This window comes from Desmodus rotundus, chromosome 2 (genome assembly GCF_022682495.2).
Source record: "Desmodus rotundus isolate HL8 chromosome 2, HLdesRot8A.1, whole genome shotgun sequence".
In the NCBI taxonomy this organism is placed as follows: domain Eukaryota; kingdom Metazoa; phylum Chordata; class Mammalia; order Chiroptera; family Phyllostomidae; genus Desmodus; species Desmodus rotundus.
In genome coordinates this window covers 7,604,314-7,625,090 of record NC_071388.1, presented here as the reverse complement: position 1 = coordinate 7,625,090, position 20,777 = coordinate 7,604,314, and the positions used below count along the sequence as shown (strand labels likewise).

Here is a 20,777-nt window from a genome sequence, read left to right as displayed (position 1 = left end):
GTATGTAAATGTTGAATCCCTGTATCGTCTACCTGGAACTAATACAGGGTCCGGCACAAGTAACACCCCTTTTTTATTACATAAAAATCTTGTATTGCCCTGGCTGGTGTAGCTCAGTGGACTGCACGTGGGCTGCGAACCAAAGGGTCGCTGGTTTGATTCCCAGTCAGGGCACATGCCTGGGTTGCAGGCCAGGTCTCCAGTAGGGACCACGTGAGAGGCAACCACACGTTGATGTTTTTCTCCCTCTCTTTCTCCCTCCCTTCCTCTCTCTCTAAAAATAAATAAGTAAAATCTTTTAAAAAAATCTTTTTTTACAAAATCATAAGCATTTAATTCTGTACATAACAATATCACACTCAAGCACACCGTATGACATTTTAGGTGAAATGTTCAAACTGCCGTCCATCTCGTGCGCGGCATTCATGTACCCTCCCAACCACGCTCAGTGGTGTTGCTTCTGCCAGACCCCGTATGACATCATATACCAACTGTACTTAAAAAAACACCACTGCCACTTACCTTCTCTCTCTGAATTCCTGCAGGAAGTTCAAAGCCTTTCGCTGTGAGAAATACCCAGCTTGACCTGAATTGCATGCTCCTGATTTCTTTGCTCCCAAGTTCTTCTATAGCCTTCTTGGCATCCTCCTTCAGTCTGGGGGACAAAAGGGAGCGCGTCTGAACATCTCGCGTGGGGACCCCCGTGTGCCACAGCGCGTTTGTCCTAGACGGAGGGTTCTGAAGCCGCTCCTCTCCGGGTATAACCAGGCTGAGTTTACATGCCGGTCGAGTATGCCAGATTTCTAGTGAAACGTGTGGCGACATCCAGGACTCTGCGGGACTCAGTTTGGGGCACAGACTTTAAATTCTTAGCTCTGAAAAGCCCTTGTGTCGTCCGGTGCAGTCACACCCACGCTCTCAGACGACACCATTCCCTTGCTGACCCTCCTGCTCACTGACCACAAGATAAGGTGGCAGAAGTTGCGGAAAGATGAAAGCAAAGGTCAAAACTGTCCCTTTCCTATTCAGAAAGGCCAGTATCCAAAAAGAAAAAAAAATCTAAAAATTATTCCCATTGCACAAGGGTGCAGCGTGAGTGAGCCACGGAAGGTGGGTAGGAAGGAAAAGAAAAAAGTAACAAGTTCAGATTTTCCAAACTGGGTTAAATCTGAGTTTTTCCACATATGCATCAAAAAAACTTCAGTCTGGTAAGAAGTTCTATTAAAAATAAAATCTTGCCCAGGCTGGTGTGGCTCAGTGCTGGCTTGTGAACTGAAAAAGTCACTGGTTCCATTCCTGACTGTCAAGTCTTGAGTCATGGCACAGACCTGGGTTGTGGGCCGGGTCTCCAACTGGGCGTGTGCAAGAGGCAACCAATCAATGTATTTCTCGCACATCAACGTTCTTCTCCCTCTCTTTTTCCCTTCCTTCCCCTCTCTCTAAAAATAAATAAATAAAATCTTTAAAAAAATAAAACCTGAGGTTAAAGTAATCCAGGAAATGCTGTGTTCAGGAGCCCCGTGTTGGAAATTCACAGTAACTCAAATAAGCACTTCGAGATTCTTGGAAGGTCAGCAGAGAAGATTCACCTTTACTTAGACAAGCAGGGGTGGAGAAACCCGGGGTCAGATCAGCTTCTCCCCAGGGAAAACATTGCATGTGTGTGTGTGCGTGCACATGTGTGTGTACGTGTGTGTTTCCTTCTTTGGCTCCGCCTATAAGAGAAATGTTCTCAATTTCCTTTCCTGTTTCTGTAAGTCCCCCGTGGGTGTAGCTTTCCTGGCTGCGCCACTCTAATTATGCTCAGCCGTGGCTCTGTCGTGTGACCGGACAGAACCCTTCTAGTACTGAGGGGCTCCACTGGCTGGTCGTGTCTTTGAAACGCAGTCTGCTTCATCACAGTCTCCACCCCTTTTCCTTAAAGAAGCATCACGCCTCCTGGCCTCTTGTTTCCTAGAGGGTGCAGAGGGAGCCTGACCGGGCCGGCCCACTCGGTCCCACTGGCTTGCCTTGTCCCCCCGCATGGCTGTGAAGACGCTGCGCACACTCACCGGCTGCTGCCATCATCGTGGGTCACCATGAAGAGCAGAGACTTCACTGGAGCACCCCGAATAAACTGTGTCATTGCGCCGGAGTTATCTGTGGGGTCAATGCAAACCAGTTTTAGGGGCGTGATTCACCGGGACTGTGGCCCTGTGTGCTGTGCTATTTCTGCCCTCAGTGCCTGCATCCACTGGGAGGCCTCTGATTCTCAGAACTCCCCTCTCGACCATGCCGAGGGCACGAGGGCACGCCAGCTCTTTACTAGTAAAGGGCTGCTGGGCTTTCAGGGCGGGGCCATCTGAGGTCAGGGCACCATCAGGTCCCAAAGATCTGCTGATCTAACTTGAAACAAGCTGCAACCTTGGCGGCCCAGGTGGAGCGTTCCCTGCAGAGACTCCTGCGGCCCAGACCCACGCGTGAGCATCTTAGATCAGAGCAGCTCCAGGTACGGATGTGCAGACCGGAGTGGGAATACAGACCAGACCCTGCGTGGGGCAGTCTTCGAGAGGGGGCCTGTCTATGCCTTACAGGAAAAAAGAAAGGTGAGTCTCTAACCCCATTACTTTCCACCGGCGCTTGCTCTTCACAGTTACGCGTAAGTTAGCTGCAGAGCAAAATGCCTAATTCCCGTGAATGGCACCCTGGCTTTTCTCATTGCTCTTCTCCATTATCTTTATAGAGACTAATTTTTTACCATATTTTTGCCGTGTGTAATGCACATTTTTTTGCCCAAATTTTTGAGGGGAAAATAAGGATGCATGTTATACATGGGTATAATGATTACATGCCATGGGTATGATAATGGGTATAATAATCCCGTGTATACTGTGCACAGAACCGTGGGTGTGCATTGTACACGGCAAAACACGGCAATAACTCCCAGCGTTAAATAAAAATAAGAGGGGCTGGTATGTCCTGACTGGCAACTGTAGCCAAGACGCAGCGCCCAGAATGGAGAGAGCATGAAGGAGAGTGGGCACCAAGGCCCCTGGGCGCCAGACACAGGGTGCGGATGATGGGGGGCTGGGTGCTGATGGTATTATCTGACAGATACTCGATGTAAAGGTGTCTCTTTCCCATTATCCAATGAGGGAACAGAAGGAAAGATCCAGGAGAAGTGTGACCAGAGAAAAGGAATTTTCTAGACAATGCCTTCAAACTGTAGTACATGAACTCAGAGACTAAGAGGACGTATGGATGACCATTCTAAAATACTCAACATGAGCCCTGGCTGGTGTGTGTCAGTGGACTGAGTGCCAGCTTGCGAACCAAAGGGTCGCTGGTTCGATTCCCAGTCAGCACATGCCTGGGTTGTGGGCCAGGTCCCCAGCGGGGGGCTTGTGAAAGGCAACCACACATTGATGTTTCTCTCTCTTTCTCCCTCCCTTCCCCTCTCTCTAAAACTAAATAAACAAAATCTTTAAAATACTCAACATGAACTTCTCACAATTTCCTTAGCAGACAAAATAAGAATGCTTGGCATTTGTTTGATTTTTTTAAATCTTAATTTAGTTTTACAATTCCTTTAAATTGTAACAGGAAAAGAATTTTCTTACCACCTTCATACATGTCAAAATACTGTGTTGCTATCACTTTCGCAGTTGTATCTGAAAATAAAAGGAACAGTTTCTATAAGTTCATCGGGACTCGCGGTGGGCTTATGGCATCAGAATTCTCAGTGTGGCTTGTGTCTTCCCTTGTCCTTCCAGGGAGCGTGGCTGCTGTGAGGACCGCACCTGTGAGGTGGCTGCCTGCCCTGGAGGGCGGTTCCGATGTGGGCGGAGAGACACGGACCCTCAGCGGCTCTGCAACTTCCTGCCGCCTGCTTCCCAGGAGATCTGATGCTGCCCTTCCCTGTCCTACCTGCCTCTTCCCACAGAGACCCCGGAGTCCCCCCTCAGCCCTTTCTGCTTCGTTGGGGTCCCCTCCCGATGATCATATGGGGCCATTCTGTCTTGGGTGCCTACCGCCCCCTCCTCCTGGACGGTGTGCTCGGCTTGCTCCCAGGGACGCGGCAGGAGAGCCCTGTCCCAGACCCACTGCGGTTGTTATTGTTGGGGGTCCCTGGCGGCCACCCATCGTGGAGATCCTGACAGGACGTTGTTTCCCAGGCCTGAGAGGAGGCCGAGCGTTGCTTCCCCTGAAGCCCTAGTTTCTGGGCCACCTGGAATCCGAGAGCAGAAGTGGGGCTCAGATCCGGAGGGGGGCGGCCTGTGGGCCCAGGTCTGCTTGCATGTTTTCACCCTGCCTCTGCCAGTCCTTTGTTTTGGTTTGTTCTTAAATCTATATTTGGTTTCAGGCCTGTGATTTTTTTAGGAACCATAAATAATCTGTAGAGCGAGGTGTTGCAAAAATAATTAAATACATATTTTAAAAATGCATTAAAATAAAAACCTAGAGTAGATCAAGTGCAAAGACCATGGAAAACCCAAGGTGCCTTTGGAAATCCAATCACAGGGCTTTTAGAGGAGTTTTAAAGAAAACGTTTGATAACTTACAATTGACAATGGCAATGTTTATTCCTCTCCCAACGTTTCCAGTCTTTTCTCCTATGAGCCTGAAAGGCAAACAAACGTGAGTGAAAGAATTCCTTTCTTAGCAGGCAGAGGGAGCCCTCCCTGCCAGGTCAGGTTTTCACTTGGCAGAGTCCCTGCCCAGCCACCACGACACACCGACCTGTCCCTTGCAGACATGCAGCGGCCTGAGCCAGCTCCTGGGACAGTCACCCCCCACGCTCACTTCACACACACCTATCCCCAACTTCCTGCGGACTCAGTCCCTCGGGGAACCTGGAAACTGCATTCCTCTTAGAATTTAGACAAAGGTTTTCCTGTCCCACGCCGGCACTTACAGCTCATCCTCAAAGCAGATTTTGGCGTACTTGTCCCGGCCACCGCCGCTGAGCACCCGGTAGGCATAGGTGTTCGGGGGGCACGCGGCCCAGTGGTCACATTTTTGCCTTTTGGGGACTGGGGCTGCAATGAGCAAGGACATAACAAGGTCATGTCAGGCTTTATCAAAAAGAGCTCACTGCTTGACCGTGAACGCAGCCGTTCTGCCCCAGGACTTCACCCCCCGCATGTCGCAAGGTTATGGGCCGCAGTGGGGGGAGGGGGGACAGAAGGGGGCAGAAATAGGAAAGGAGTCACCAGTTTTGATGAGGAGCTTCGGAAATTCGCCTAAAGATACGAGGTTAATTTAATCTGCTTTTGTCTTAAAATCACAAGTATATAAAATGGAGAGGGTGTTTTGCAGGCGTGACAATTTTAGGAGCTGGGGTTCCCTGCCCATGGCTCGCTGTCAAACAGACACGCTCGGCTCTGCCAAAGGCCTGGTGCTGATGGCAGCTCACAGGGGAAGCCGTGTCCAGCACAGACTTCTGATTTCGGAAGAAAAGTGGGGAGAATGAGAGCGTGAGCCCTCGGAGGGCCCCCCCCCCCCCCCCCCCCCCCCCCCCCCCCCCGTGCCGGGCTCCACCCTGGACTGTGTGCAGCTGGTCTCTCTGGTCCCGGGCAAATCCACTGTGGAAACCTTATCAGATGCCAACACCCCGGCCACAGTCAATTCCTAGAAAGTTCTTTTTATTTTTTTCATCCTAAAAGGTAATTCAACTTGATAAAGAATGGCTTCTACCAAAAACTTTTTTATCGTTACTCAGTTTTTTGTATTTGTTTAAATTAATTTTGTATAATCATTTCTATATTAAAAACATGCCAGCATATCTACTCCCGAGATTTTGTAAAGCGGTACAGATTATTACTTTCACGCCCCACACCTTATCCAACGTCATTTTGAATGACTATTTTATAATTTCCAATTTGAGTTGCATCCCAAATACGCAGTTTTACTTAACACAACCTGCATGTAAAGTTTCTCTGCTTTCCCAACATCACGGGCTGCCTTGGAGTCTCCCTCGGGAGGAGCAGGCACCGAAACAAAAGGAGCACATACTTCCTCCTCCTCATTGTCATTACCATCACCTGGAAGTGGCCAGAAGCCACTGCCCGCCACCGCGCCGCACTGCAGAGATGTCCTTCTGCCGGGACCCGCAGCACTGACCTTTGAGGATGGGCCTCTGGCTGATGCTCTGGATGCAATAGCCCACGCCAGTCAGGGAGACGTCCGGAATGAGCTCTGCCAGCAGGTACCCGGCGTACCAGGCGCACACACAAGTGCCGGCGAAGAGCACTGCCCTCAGAGTGCCTGCAGACACACAAGGCGGGGGTGGGTGCTCAGCCCTCTGGGGCTGTTCCTCCGTTCCACGCGTCCTGTCTCAGCCCTGCCGGACTCCACCGGCCAGTTCTGCTGAATTATGGGGTCTAAAGGAGTTGTGGGGTTTCCCAAGTTCTCAGCCGGTTGGTGGCAAGGGCGAGCTGTCCCGAGACTCTGGTGGCTAGCAGCTGAAGAGAGGGCAGCTGGTGGGGGCTTCGCTCTTAACCTGCAGGGTCTACACTAACTGCTGGGGGTCAGTGTCAGGACCGAACTGAACTGCGGGACACCCGGTGGCTGCCAGAGGGTTGGTGTCTCCCCACCCAGCACCCAGAGCAGAGATGACGGGGTGGTGCTCCCGGGCCCTCTTTTCCAAGTTCATAGCCATTGTCACAGAGGCAGGACCCCAGCCCCCCAGCACACAGCCCAAGGCTTCCCTAGCGGTAACGACATGCAAACCTGTGTCTGTCATATGCAAACCTGTGTCTGTCACTCTGACCTCAGCCCTCAGGAATCTCTGCTCCTGTCATTTCCTGCACCCACAGGTCCCCGTTTCTCCCGTGAGTGAGCACAGCTGTCTGTGGGCCCTCCCCTGCTGTGCTTTATCAAGTCTGTGCTCACTCGTGCGTGGCTCCTTAGCTTAGGTCATCACGCTCAGGGGACTGGACACTTCTATTTCCCCTTAACGACACATTTCAGCATCAATAATTTTTCCCATTTTCCAAACCACGCGGAGCCCAAGGTGGTTAGAATGTTGTGCACAGAGGGCTTCCTGAGGCCAACTACCCGGACTGTGTGGCCACTGCTGTTTCTTGGACTCAAGGGACATCGCAAAGCTGGAAAAAGCAGCCACACACTACGAATGAGAGCCCCGGGGACTGCGGTGCCTGTTCTGGAATTCCCGGGGGGCTGTGCGCTCAGCTGTGCTGACCTGCTTTGGAGCAGTGTGCCCCTCTGCCTTGGGGTGCTGTCCCACACAGACCCCCACCCATCTCCCTCTCCTCCTCTCCAAGGCTCCCCGACGCACCACCTGGCCCCACCTTGGTGCAGCCTGCCACGCACCTGTGGCCCGCACAGGCCCCCCATGGCAGCCCTTCACACGCCTTGCTGGTGTGGCACACAAGGGTCCCTCCCCTGCAGGGCTGTGCCCGCACACCTAGGATAGCGCGTGCTCCACAGGGTGTCCCGGAAAGTGCCACGGGGCACACGCAGGGGGAGCTGTGAGAGGCAACAGCTGGCGACCCCCGTCAGCACCGGCGGTGTCAGGTTCAGCGGAAACGATGGCCCGCTGTGTCCTCTGTGTGTTGGGTCACAGCAGGACTACTTTATCCAGGTGTCGTATTTGAAGAAAATTGGCAAACCAGGGACTGGCTTAGATGAGACTGAGAGGGAGCATGATGCCACCTGTCACATGTGTGAAGGACGGCCACATGGAAGGAAGACCCAGTTGGTCACCACGTGAACAAGGACAGGTCGATGGAAGTGACCGGGAAGAAAGTGAAGGATGAACAGAAGGCCTGCGGGTCCTCAAGCAGAACTGGAAGTGGGGGCTGACCCACCTGTGAGGCAACGGCCACCTGTCCCCACACTTTTCAGGGCTCCTAGGAAGGCTGAAAAGTACCTGTGGGCCGGGCAAGAGGTGCCACTGATGACCTCTAGGCTGGGGACAGCCTGGTTTCCTGTGGTGGCTGGGAGAAGCCAAGGCCTAGAGCCAGAGCCACTCCAGGGTGGGAGGGCAGGTCCAGCAGCAAAGACGGGGCGCGGGCTGGTGGTGGGCCACGTGTAACCCGTGCACAGGTCTGACGCAAGTCACGGAAGCATCCAGAGTGCTGAAGGGAGACAGGCTTAGGAGCCAGGAGGCGAGGGACAAGGAGCAGGCCAGCAGCACCTGGAGAGCTGTGGCCCAGTGTCCTTGGGCCGAACAGCAGCAGTGGGAGCTCAGTCCCTGAGGGTGACTGCAGAGTGGGTAGGACACGAGAGGCAGAGAAGAACTCAGCAGCCAGGCAGGCACATGTAAGGATTCGTCTTGGGAAAGGGGGAAGTCCAGGGACTCCGCTAAGACAGTTCCTGGGCCCCAGGTAGGCCTGCTATGGTGGGAGTGAGTCCAGCAGCTTCAGAGGTTAGCCGGGGAAAGGAACACACAAAGTCCAGGAGACTGGGGAGCTTCTGTGATTCTGTAATCAGAATCTGACCTTTCTCCCAAGAAAATCAAGTCCTCATCAGCCCACAACCTCCCACAGCCTCCTCCTGAGGGCAAAGGCCAGTCTGAGCACAGGCAGGAAGTCTGTGAACTTCCTCCTTGAGACCCTCACTTAGTGCACAGGTGTGTACGTGTGCAGGCCTGCGTGCTCATATGCGGGTGTGCGGGCGCCTGTGTGTGTGTGCCCTACCTTCATCCCACCTGCTGGTCCTCAGGGGTCTCAGGCTGGTCCTGGAAGCTAACACTGGAGAAGAGTCCTCAAACCAGCTACAGGTAGGGGGAGGTCTCGGGACGCCCCCACCCCTCCAGTCCAGGGGCCCTGAAGAGAGCCCTTCTGAAGACACTTGCAGGGGGGAGTTCCTTCAACCCATGGGAACAAGGGCGAGGTGGAAGGAGGAAGCTTTGGTCCCTGGCAGCCTGGCCAAGACAATGCCCTCACCCTGGAGGAGTCCCTGAGGGGGCAGGAGGGCTGTGGATCACAGGTGATGGGTGTTGGCCGCTTAACTTATTTTGCCCATTGAACCTGAACTGTGAGCTGCCCCGAGCCAGACCTGGTGTTGGACCGCATCCTCTGAAACGTTGCTTCCAGGGACTCGGCCAAGCCTTTAGCTCGCAGAGTCAAAGGTGACATGGCTCCCAGCTTCTGTACCTGACTTCTCTCCCAGCCTCACACACCGACAAACACCTGGTGTCACAGCCAAGCTTTAGGTGAGCGGACCTCACAGCCCATGAGTGAATCATGAGGCTGCGGGTACGGAAAAGCCGTGGGTGGGAGAGGCAACCTGACAATATTCAGCATTTTCTACTCAGTAACCAGTGAAATGATAAGTATGTAATATGGAAATGATGAAAAAGTCTTCCAAGATATCCGTCATGAAAGTCAGTGCCCCAAGGGAGGTGTTTGCTCCTCCAAAAAGAGACGTGTATGCCTCCCCCCATTTACCCTACAATCCACACAAGTCCCCGAAAACAGTTCACAAATAAATGGTTTTAGAGAAAACATGACTATTTTACACAATAAATTAAAAAGAAATCTTAGAATTTGGCTTTCCTACACTTTGGGAATGGAGCAGAAAGGTGGTGTGTAGAACTTTCTGGAGTGTGAACAACCACACAAGAGACACTAGTGCTAGAAGTGCTAGCCTTGCAAACACCTCCCGGCTGACGACCTGTCCCCAAGGCAGGGCAACGACCCCTGCAGAGGCCAAGAGAACCCTGTTTTCTTGTCCTGCCTTGCTGCCTCCCCTAAGGAGGAACCCAGACTCCTCAGGTGACAGAAAGAAAACAGCAAAACCCGTTAGGAAGGGCACGCATGACAGAGGTAGGTGGTTCACACCTGAACCCCAGAACGCCTGTAGAGAGAGATAGGCAAGTGACAGAGGACAGAGGCCACCGTCATAAAGACGGGCTTTGAGGGATAAAATGATTGAGGAAATAATTGCTTTTTTTTCCCCTTTTCCTATTTTTTACCCCAAACATCCCACAGTCCCAAGCCGTTTGACAAATGGAGAAAATGAAATCAGCCCGATAAAAAGATGCAGCTGGACAGCTAGAATTAGCGACAAGGGGCATGCCGTGTTAACGAGTCCCCGCTTCTCACCCACCCATATCCTCCAGTGGCATGGAGACGGCTGTCTCACTTGTCCCTTCATTGGACATGTGCCTAATGACTCAGCAGAGGAACCTCAGGTGGAGTCCACAAGTGCCTCTAACTGCAGGTGACAGCACCCTGCTGGCCCAGGAGGTCCAGGGCCCCACTGCAGGCACCTGCTCTCCCAGGAAAGGGCCCTCGAGCTCGGACCCCTCCCTGCCCCACCTTGAGTCCCACTCTGCCTGCGATCAGCAAATACCTACTTTCAAGCCTCAACATCACACTCACTGATTCCCCTGCCCTGAATCCCAGCTGGGCGCCTGGAGACAGGCAGGGGGAGCCCCAGGAAACGCTGTAGGGTACTTGATCAGAACCCACCCCTGGCCCCCCCACCCCATTCACCTCTGCTGGACTAGCTTTCTGCATTCCCAGTCCCAGATCTGAGAGATCAGCCACAGCGCCAGCCCCACCCTCCGGCTCAGTGGGGTGGAATTGCAAGGTGTGACTCTCCCCCTGCCTGGGTCCCTGTTTTCCTCCTTTGGTGGTGGGGGTTGCAACTCACCGACAGCCACTGGGCGCATCTTCCAGGTGCTGCTGCCCGCCCTCCTGGCCCTAGGCGGCAGCTGCTGGTGGACTGGGGACCTCCTACCAGCTACGAGGAGGACTGGGAGGCAACTAGCTCTGGAGCAGGTGGCGGGGAGGGCAGGCTAAAGGCAGACACCGGGCCGGGCAGGTGCAGACTAGGAAGTTCGCAGGCTGTCCGGCAGGTGCACTGGGTGGAGCCCAGGAGCTCCCTGTCTGCAGCCCCTGAGCTCTTTGCTCCTCCACTGGGGGTGAGACAGAATGAACAGGGTTTGTTCTGAAGGGAGGACACTGTGTCCCTTAACGATTCATGGACCCAGGCCCCAGTTTAATATCTCACAAAGGGAAATGGCTGCAAAGATAAACAGGACTTAAGCCTTTTAAACTTGAAAGCTGAGTTCCAGTGGCCCTGGGCCACCACCCCAGGGTTCTTTGCTTCTCCCAGATCAGCTTCCCTGTCCACTGCTTTATCACAGCCCAGCATGGGTGCAGCACCTCTGCTACTTTCTTTACACGGTGGGGAGGGGGGGAAGCCTGGGGAGGGGCTGACTAGGGAAAATGGGGTAAGGACCATGCTCCAGGCCCCAAGGTCAGTGTTAGGTCTGCAGGTCCTCTTGTTTACTCAGAGGCTGGGGGGAGGCAGGGTGGGGTCAGGCAGGTATTTGAAGAAAGCACTGCTCTTCTTCAAGTTTTTGCAATATTTTGAGAAGGATAGGTGTCAATCCTTCTCTGAATGTTTGGTAAAAATCACCTGTGAGGCGGTCCCATCTAGGGCTTTTGTTTGTTGGGAGTTTTTTGATTACTGACTCAATGTCATCGCTAGTAATCAGTCTGATCAGATTTTCTGTTTCTTCCTGCTTCAGTCTCAGAAGTTTGTATGGTTCTAGAAATGTAGCCATTTTTTCCTAGATTGTCCCATTTGTCTGCATCTAATTGTCCACAGTGTTCTTTGGTGACCCTGAGTCTTTCTGTAGTGCCAGGTGGATTTCTCTCTCATTTCTGATTTTATTTATTCCTCCCTTTTTTTCTTGATGAGTCTGGCTAGAGCTTTGTCAATTTTATTTATCCTTTCAAGCAACCAGCTCTTAGTTTCACTGATCTTTTCTTTTGCTTCTTTAGTCTCAATGTCATTTATTTCCACTCTGAGCTTCATTATTTCCTTTCTTCTACGTACGCTGGGTTTGCTTTGCTCTTCCACGTCTAGTTCTTTTAGGTGTAAATTTAGTTTATTTATTTGAGATTTTCTCGTTTCTTAAGGTAGGCCTCTAAAGCTATGAACTTCCCTCTTAGAATTTCTTCTGCTGCATTCCATAAATTTTGGAAAGTTGTGTTTTCATTTTCATTTGTCTCAAGGTAGTTTTGAGTTCTTGTTTGATTTCCTCTCCGATCCATTGGTTGTTTAGTCTCCACATATTTGTGTTTCTCGCCCAGGAGATGAAATTCAAGAGCCGACGAAGCTAATTTATGGTGACAGAGGACGGAACAGTGGTTTCCCTGGAGCGTCGGGGAGGGAAGGAGCGTGGGGCAACTCACTGGTGTGATGAAAAGTTCTTTATCTTTCCCTGGACAGTGAGGACACAAGAATACTAAGCAAAATGTTATAGGGCTGTATACATTTAGGATTTGTGTGCTTTACTGCATATACATTATACTTCAGTAAAGTATGTTATCAAAAAAAGAAAACAACGAACACATAAAAGTGATAAAGCCGAACAGGAGAGGGAGCCTGCGCAGGTCCCTGAGCCCCAGACGACATTTATGGCTCGGTCTAGCTACCGCAGCACCCACCAGCTGCCCCGTCAGGTGTCATTCCAGGCGCGGGGTGGCCCCTCTGAAGCCTGCTCTTAGCTCTGGCTGGTGGCACATTCTATGAGCTATCTTCACCATTCTTCAGCAGCATTGGAGTGCTCCACCTGTGGCCCCACCTCAACCTGGATGAACTTGCCCACTCTCTCCTGCCCTCCCTTCGAGGCTACCCCACCAAGCCTCTCCTCCTCTCTGCCACCCTCTCCCCTGGCCCTACAGGCCTCTGGTCACCCCAAACTCTCCAGCCACCCGTGAGCTTATGGGAGGGTGGTGTCCAGAGCCACGGAAGGGGTGTGATTTGGGGTCACAGGCAGCCAGCTGCCTAGGTCAGTCAAGTGTAGACCTAGAGGTTTTTTGTTTTTCTTTTTAACTGTTTCGTAACTTCTCTGCGCTCGTATCTTCATTTGTCCTTCCTTAGTTTCACATACTGAATTGAACATATTTCCGTTTCCATTTTAAATGTTAAGGTTATCAGACTGGACTTCTTATTCCTCCCGCAACTGCTCACAGGACTTTGCATTCAGTGGCCATCCCTTCATACCACAGACCCGGGGTTCCCTCGGGGGTGGTCTGGGGGCCCTGGGCGTCCAGGAGACGCTCCAGGAGTTGATGAGGCCAGAACTTAATACTATGACATCGAAAAAATACCCTGACATCGGTTGCCTTTTCCAGTCTCACCCTCTCAGGAGCGTTCAGTAGGGTTTTCCAACCGTAGAGCGAGAAGATCCGTGTGACTCAGCAACCCACCATTTCCCAAATGGCGGGTTGATGAAATACACAATCACGCCAGGGCAAAAGATCCAATCAGAGTGAACAGAACAAAACCTTTGAGCACAGCAGTTAGGAAAATCCACCTTTAAAAATTCTACAGTGCAACGAATCTTAAAAGAAACTACCCTTGTTGAGTTTTAGTTTAGCATCAAGGAAGAATATCCATAGTCCTCGGAAAAGGACACTGAGGTTCCGCTTACCATCCCAGCTACGTGCCTCTGGAAGGCCAGACTGTTTGCCAACAGACCAGATGCAAGAGGAGCTATGAGAACCCAGCTGTCTTCTGTTAAGGACATTAGAGAGATTAGCAAAAATGTAAAACGAAGCCGTTCTTTTCACTACATGTTTTGTTCCAGAAAATAAAATTATTTTTCATGAAGATATGTTAGCATGCAAAGGAGTGCTGTGTTATCATTTCTGAATGCATTGACAGATACTTTAAAAAGGCCCCACTGTTCATTATGAATGCACCTTCTACAGAAACAAAGGCTCCAGGTGCCCCGATCACATTCGGGGTGCAACGGGACCCTGACACGGAAACCCCTGAGGCCCGCTGCTCTGGACTGCCCGGCCGAAATGCTGAGCGGGCCCCCTTTAGCCCCCAAAGGGTCAGATCACCTGGGCTTGGAGTCAGGCAGACCTGGGTTTCAACCCCTGTTCCACCACATTAAGGCGTTTAGAGCAACTGATTTACTACCCTCGATCCTCGTGTTTTTTCTTTTCAATCTGTGAAATGGGAAGAACAACAGTTTCAGAACTGCTAAGGTGTAAGGAGCTCGTGCACGGCACACGCTCACAGAGCAGGCAGGAGGCGCTCAGACACGTCACTGTTCATGGGAGCCGCACTGTCTCATCAGGCCGGAGGCTAAGTTGGGGTGCAGTTGTTCAGAATCCTGGCCAGCTGACTGGCTACCAGCAAAGCAAAGACTCTCCACGTCTGGGACACACCCGGGGACGGCCACAGTGCAGCGGAAGAGCTGACCCGCAGAGCTCTTCCAACCTTGGTGGAGGAAGTGTTCGTCTTTTGAGGGGCTGGCATCCCAGACAGAGCAGCTCTGTGAAAGGTAGAGGTCTCACTTCAGTTCAATTCATTTTGTCAAATGTTTACGAAGCACGCTCAGATGCCAGGCACTGTTTAAGCCCCAGAGGTGCATCAGGGAACAAAATGACAAAGATACAGAACTTGGACAGCTCACCTTCTGGTGCAAAGTTTGGGAAAGTGAAGCAACAACAGATTCCCAAGGAGGACAGAGTGCAGACAGGGGCATGACCCACAGAAAGCCCTTGGCAAGAGAGAGGGGCTGAGTTTGTGCAGTGCCCCCCCCCCCCACCGCCGCAAAGGCTGCTGCACCTTGGATAGTGAGGAGAGGCGCTGGTTATGTTGGGGAGCTGGAGCCGGGATGCTGGAGGTGGTGACAAGAAGACATGAGGCTGCTCCAGAGCAAGATGAGAGAGAGAACGGGAAGGAGCCTGAAGCTGGGGAAGGCACCTTTTGGGTGAAAACTTTCAACCTTCTAAATCATAACTCTGTCAGCAGCATCCAGGGGCCTGGGAACTCCTGGCAGAAAGCCCAGGTAGTATAGAAATCTCTGAGTCTGAACAGGGCAGGAGAGAGGGGAGCTGAGAGTATAAATGGGTGTTTGGCCAATTCTTTCAGCTGCCATACTGGGCTGCTCCCTTTTGTCTGGGTTGCTACTTGGACAGGCCAGATGGTGACGCCCACATGGAGGTTCCTTGTGGACCGTCCACCTGCTGGTCCGTGAACAGCCATTGCTCTTAGGAAGGGCTGGCGGGTGCGTGTCTAAGCTTCTGCTGATGGTCTCGGTTATGCTATTTGTAAGCTCTGATTTGCAGACTGTTTCTCCGAGAATCTCCCGAAGGTGCCAGATGTGTTTCTGCAGATAGTGCAGAAAGTCCAGAGGGTTTCCTCTGGAAAGGTGTTACCTGCAGAAACCACGTGCTGGGTCACACCCTTAGCTGCAGAGATCCACCTTGAAACACACACTTAAGGTTTTCGGGAGCATCCACATTTCTGGACTGTCTTTGGCCCCTGTAATTGTGACGGGGAGGTTTACATCCCACAGTTCAAATGACTGCTTACACGTTTTCTGCATCATCATGGTGCTCACAGCCAGCGCGGTGGATGGGAGAAACTGAAGCACAGTTCACACTTCTCACGCAAGAGGCCCTCAGGTAGGAGCGGCTCATTTGTGGAAAGAAAAGGCACCTGATTTTCCTGAGCTTGAGCGGCACAGAAACAAGAGAACAACTCTGAAGGGGCGCCCGGTAGAGTAATCGCTGCCCACTGGGAAAGAGGGTTTGGCCACTTCAGGTTTCGGTGCTATAATGTACGGGATCTGATCGGCCGGTCCGGAGTGGACGTTACTCAGTGCTCCCTCGAACAGTATGGCATCCTGTGCTCAACGCCAGGTCCCTGGTCACCCCCTTTGGTATAGTGAGGCAGCTGAAAGTGCAAAGGGTACATTAGTAGCCTGTGGCCACTCAGCTGGAACCTGGGTCTTCTAAGTCCCAAAACCTGCAGTCAGTGTCCTCGATTCCTGGAGTGCCATGTCCGCTTTCATGAAGATGCATCCTCACTGAGGCGACCCAGGTGCTCAAGGGCCAAGGCGAGAGTGCACCACGCATCACGTGTCTTCCTCCTCGCCCTCACCGTTCTTCTGGGACCTGATGACTTGCACCTGGCTTGGAGCGAGAGCTGTGTGAGAAACCAAACCAAACCGGAAACCCAATATCCAAAGTCACGTCTTTTGCCGCTGGTACTCACTCTTTAGGGAAGAATTTTTCCTGGCTTCAGTGGCTGAAACTTTTAGGAGGAAGAGCATGGAAACTGGATCAGACTAACCGGGATCTCTGAGTTCTGTGGTCTGGGATATGAGCCAATGGGGGTCACAACGCCCATCTCAGGGGTGAGAGAACAGAAGGAAGGTACACGGAACAATGCAGAGAGGCACCCCATAAATGGTCACTACTGTTACCTTAATGGGGCGTCTTGTCTTTCACTGTCTTAGCAATCGAGAGAAAAAGTAGATGAATTTGTCTTGATTTACAAAGAATTATGAGGGAACTACCAAAGAAACACTGTGTGACACCTGTCCTAGAATATTCCAAAGAGAAAAAAAATGTGTCTTAAAGCTGAGACCTTGGGGAGAAACAAGATAAAACATCTCTACAGCATATGAACGTAATAGTCCAAAACTGCTAAACAGAAAACAGTGATTTCTGAAACACAGCGATTCACAGGTTGGACGAGACACAGCCCTCATCTGTGTCGGGCTGCCTGACCCTCTCCTGTCACCCCAGCTGTCACTCATCAAGCCAAGAGCATCCTGCCTGGACCCCCGACCCCAGCCAAGGGCATCTTCTTTTCCTGTGAAGCGCTGGGAAAGATGGCAGCCCTCTTGCTCAGCCTCCAGACACCTAGCCTGCCCGCAGGGGCTCCAGGCCTGGAAAGCACCATCTGAACACCTTGGAAAAGAAACCAAGCACCAGGGAGGTCCCCAATCCCATGCACTCAGTCCCTTCGCTAACATGGAAGTCACCTGGGGTCCCACACTGCCCTCTACTCCTACCTGTCCCTATGTCATGCGCTTCTGAGGACATCACGGACAGCCCCTGCCCAACCTGGTTGCCCTTGACAACACCTAACTTGTCCCCTACCTGTTGCCACGCCTCTTTTCCGGATGTCCTGCACATGCTCGTGGGGAACCTTGTTAAAACCTCCAGGGAAAAGCATGAGGAGCTGATCCTAAAGCACTCACACCTCCCTCCCAGCAGCTTCTGGAACCCTCTGCCAGGGGCAGGGTCCCTTGCCACCAGTGGGGTCAGGGGCACAGGTGGAGGCCAGCCTAGAGGTCCTGGGTCAAGGCCGGCCTGCTGTTCGTGCCCAGGCCCAGCAGGGTGCGGAGGGGCTCAGGTCTCCCACCCGCTGGGGTGTCTAAGGGAGTCCGGCTCTCGTATGCATCCCCGGACAACCAGCTTCGCGAGACCCTAGGGCTTCTCCCCACGAATCCCAGGCCAGTCCCCTCTGACCCCTCGGGTCCAGGCCTGCAGGGCAGTCCTTCGTCCCAACGCAGGCCGGGTCCCAGGTATGAGTCTGACCCTGACCCAACCCCGACCCGGACCTCCACCACTGTCCTGCCGGGATCCCTCTCACCCAGTTGCCGCCTCGGGTTTCTGCGTCCCAGGAGCAGTCTGTGCCTCCGCGCCCACGCCATCCCAGCCGAGGCCGCGCACGCGCGGTGCGTCTATGCGCCTCCTTGCGGCTCTTGGCGCGGCAGCACAAGGTGTCCTTGCGCCCATTCCCTCGGTGGATCCAAGGGAAGGAGGCAGCTCCCTTGTCGCAGACTCCACGTGTGGCTGTTGGGTCCATCTCCACCTTTCCACCCCTCTCCCCCAACGTGTCGCGTGGGGGCCCTCCAGCCTTTACTGGTCCCCCATGTGCCTTGGGCCCACCATTGCCTTTCCTGCTGTGCAGCGTCCTTCCCCAGGCTGCCCTACCCCAGGTCCCCCGACTGCCTTAAGCTTTCCTGAGGTTGTGCCTGCGGAAATTGCTCAACCAAGTGACAGTCCGTGAAAGTCCCCCAGGGAAGTGCCTGAGGCTGAGAAGTACGTGTAGAAAGGCTGGGCGCTGCCATGGCCGCTTTGGGAAAGATGGCCGCCCTCTTGGCCAGCCTCCAGACATCTAGCCTGCCCGCAGCGGCTCCCGGAGAGCTCAAGATGCACGGGTGTGTGAGCCCTCTTCCTGCGAAGCCCCCTTTGGGGCTCGGGCGATGCACTGGCCCACATCGACCCTCACATCTGGGGGAGCTTCATCAAGTCGGGGCTTAGCTTCCTCTCTGCTATCCTCAGCCCTTTTATAATCGTGTCTCATTAAAAATAAATTTTTCAAAAGTTCGAGGAGCCTCAGTTGAAGTACATTAGAATTAATTTCCATCTTAAACTGTTTTTGAGAAAATGCTTCCCTGCTGACTTCTGATCCACGCCCCCATGCCCAGGATTTTCACGTATTTGTCATCAAGTGGGGGTGAGGGCTCCTTTGCACGTCAGGTCACCTGCTGGCCTGTGGGTTTCTCGAAGGCAGGGACCGTGTTTATTTCTCCATGTCCCCAGTGCCCTGCAGGGTGGGGCGCTCAGCAAGCATCAGGAATTAGATGTCGAATGAATGGCTACTAAAAGGCAGAGCTGGTAAACAGTCCAGAATTCACTTAGGTCAACCCCATCCAGCATTTTTCTTCTTTTTATTTTTTTAAATTGTATTTATTGGGGTGACACTGGTCAACAAGATCATATAGGCTTCAGCTGCACCCCCTGCTGCATCATCGCATCTCCCGTGGTGCGCCCACCACTCAAGGTCCAATCATCTTCCGCCACCGTATATCTGGCCCCTTCACCCCATACAACCGCCCCACCCCCTTCCCTCCCGCAGCCACCATCTCTTGTCTGTGCCCGTGGGTTTCAGTTTCATATCCCATGTATGAGTAAAATCATATGGTTCTTACCTTTTTCTGGCTGGCTTATCTCACTTAGCATGGTATTCTCAAGGTCCATCCACGTTGTTGCAAGGGGCAGCCTTTCGTCTCTTCCCACGGCTGAGTAGTAGCGTTTATGGGCCGCGTCCTCTGTGTCCAGTCCTCTGTCGAAGGGCACTTTGTTTGTCTCCATGTCTCGGCCACTGTGAACCAGGGTGCACCGAGGCATTTTTCCTTTGACTGTAGTTGCATTATTAGGGCTGCTGTAACAGGTCCTGCAGATCAGTGTCTTAACCCATAGACGTTAATTTTCTGTAGTTCTGGAGGTTAGAAGTCCAAGATCAAGGTGCCTGCAGCTCAGCTTCTTGGGGAAGTCTGCCTTTCTCGAAGGCAGACAGCTGCCATTGCACTATGGCCTCTGGGTGTGCCAGAGTGAGCTCCCTCTGGTGTCTCGTCCTCTTCTCAGAGGGCGCTAATCTCATCACGAGGGCTCCACCCTCGTGCCCTCATCTACACCTAGTTGTCCCATGTCTAAATACATGCACCTTGTTGGGGGTTAGGGCTTCAACATATGACTTGGTGGGGGGGGCACATGTATTCAGTCTATAACAGCAGGCTTATCCAAACCTAGGGTCACACAACCTTCCAGGAGTTGGAGGGAGGCTTCTTATGGGGAGTCTGCTCTCCAAACTCTTAACCTGCGGATAGGGAAACTGAGAATCCCTGTAAGGTGACTTGTCAATGGCGATGCTTTGCGCACACATGTGTTATGTATAAATCTTATCTCTTTTGGAGGCCTGATCTTCAAGGGCCTCTAACTGGATTCAGCTGGGAGTAATAATAATCTGATAATTTTTGGAACAATGTTTGTTACATAAAATAATGCTTCTGGCTCCTACCAGTAATTGCAATTTGAGTTCAGGCCACAAGGATCAGGAAAAGGGGGTTGATGCTCTGAAAATTAATAAAGGAAACCTCAATTAAAATTGGAGTTATGAGGGCCTATAGGGGAGCTCTCAGGCTCTACCATTCATTCTTAATTGCCCCAGGTAGGAAAAGGCAAACCTTGTCTCCAACAGGAAGATGTTTCTCTATTTTACTACCCCAGCAGGAAGTAGGAAGGTTTTCTCCTTGCCCCGCAACAGCCCAGTCCATGAGAGACAGTCATAACTCAGCCGATGAAAAGCCACTACACTTGGAACTCCTGTTTTCCTCCAACGGACTGTGTAATAGCCCCTCCCAACTCCCTCTTTCCTCTGTGAAAAGAACAATCCTCTCCTTTGTTTTCCAGGCTTACCTATGGTTTTGCTGTTAAGCCGAATGTCCAGAATGACAATTCGTTGCTGGTAAAACAGCTGTTTGATTTGTTTAGGTCACAATGCCATGCCTGCAATAATCCTGGTCATCGATGCTGACAGCTAAGGTGTGTTTGATCAGCACAGGCTTTTCTGGACAAAACAGTTTGCTGAGAGAAATAAAAACACTAAACTCATCCTCAAAGTTTGTTCTTGATCTCATCGTGCAGAACTGAAGTCAAAATACCTGCTTAGGGATCAAAAGCAAATCTCCTTGCCACACGGCCTTACAACAGCCCTGCCGACGAACCCGGCTTCTTTTGTTCTTATAAAGGACGTCTCCCTTGGAGATGTGAGCCGAGAGCCACTTTTCCTTTATAAAGTGAGACGGTGCTGGGTGGAGTGGAAAAAACTGAAACACACACACCTCTTTTTTAGAGATGACAAGAAACCTTCAAAAACCTCTTTAATAAAAATGGCTGCCTTCTTTCTAAAGGGAGAAATACGTCTTCACGTTTTTATTGACCAAGTCTGTCTGTTTATCCAATACAGTATCTTAACGAAGCAGGCGAATGAATGACCAAACAGTGACTTTGGACCTGTCCCTCCGGCGGTGTCATCGTGTTGTCAGAGTCCGGGGAGGGGAGGGTTCACACCCACTGTACAGAGGACAGGTGTGGGGAGCCACGCGGCTGGTGGGACTCAGCATGAGGGCAGCACTTGGGCCCCCTTCTTCGGGCTCCTCTAGGGACACTTATCACACTGTGTTGTAATGATCTGTATGGGTCACA

General features: G+C 52.1%; 1 protein-coding gene across 3 annotated transcripts in view; it reads right to left on the bottom strand.

Annotated features, from left to right (window-relative positions):
• Window positions 1–18,899, bottom strand: part of FAM3B (FAM3 metabolism regulating signaling molecule B) — a 30,638-nt gene extending 11,739 nt beyond the window's left edge. The window contains exons 1-7 of one of the 3 annotated variants that reach the window (XM_045195964.2): window positions 18,722–18,899; window positions 6,103–6,246; window positions 4,895–5,018; window positions 4,542–4,600; window positions 3,600–3,650; window positions 2,052–2,139; window positions 523–655 (exon numbers count right to left, since the gene is read on the bottom strand). In XM_045195964.2, the coding sequence (XP_045051899.2) occupies window positions 523–655; window positions 2,052–2,139; window positions 3,600–3,650; window positions 4,542–4,600; window positions 4,895–5,018; window positions 6,103–6,246; window positions 18,722–18,884 (762 nt within the window). In that variant the 5' untranslated portion in view covers window positions 18,885–18,899. Of the gene's footprint in view, window positions 1–522; window positions 656–2,051; window positions 2,140–3,599; window positions 3,651–4,541; window positions 4,601–4,894; window positions 5,019–6,102; window positions 6,247–10,605; window positions 10,865–17,376; window positions 17,453–18,721 lie in introns of those variants that run through there. The other 2 variants (XM_045195968.2, XM_024559811.3) reach the window with 2 other exon arrangements.
• Between the last annotated feature and the right edge of the window lie 1,878 nt (window positions 18,900–20,777).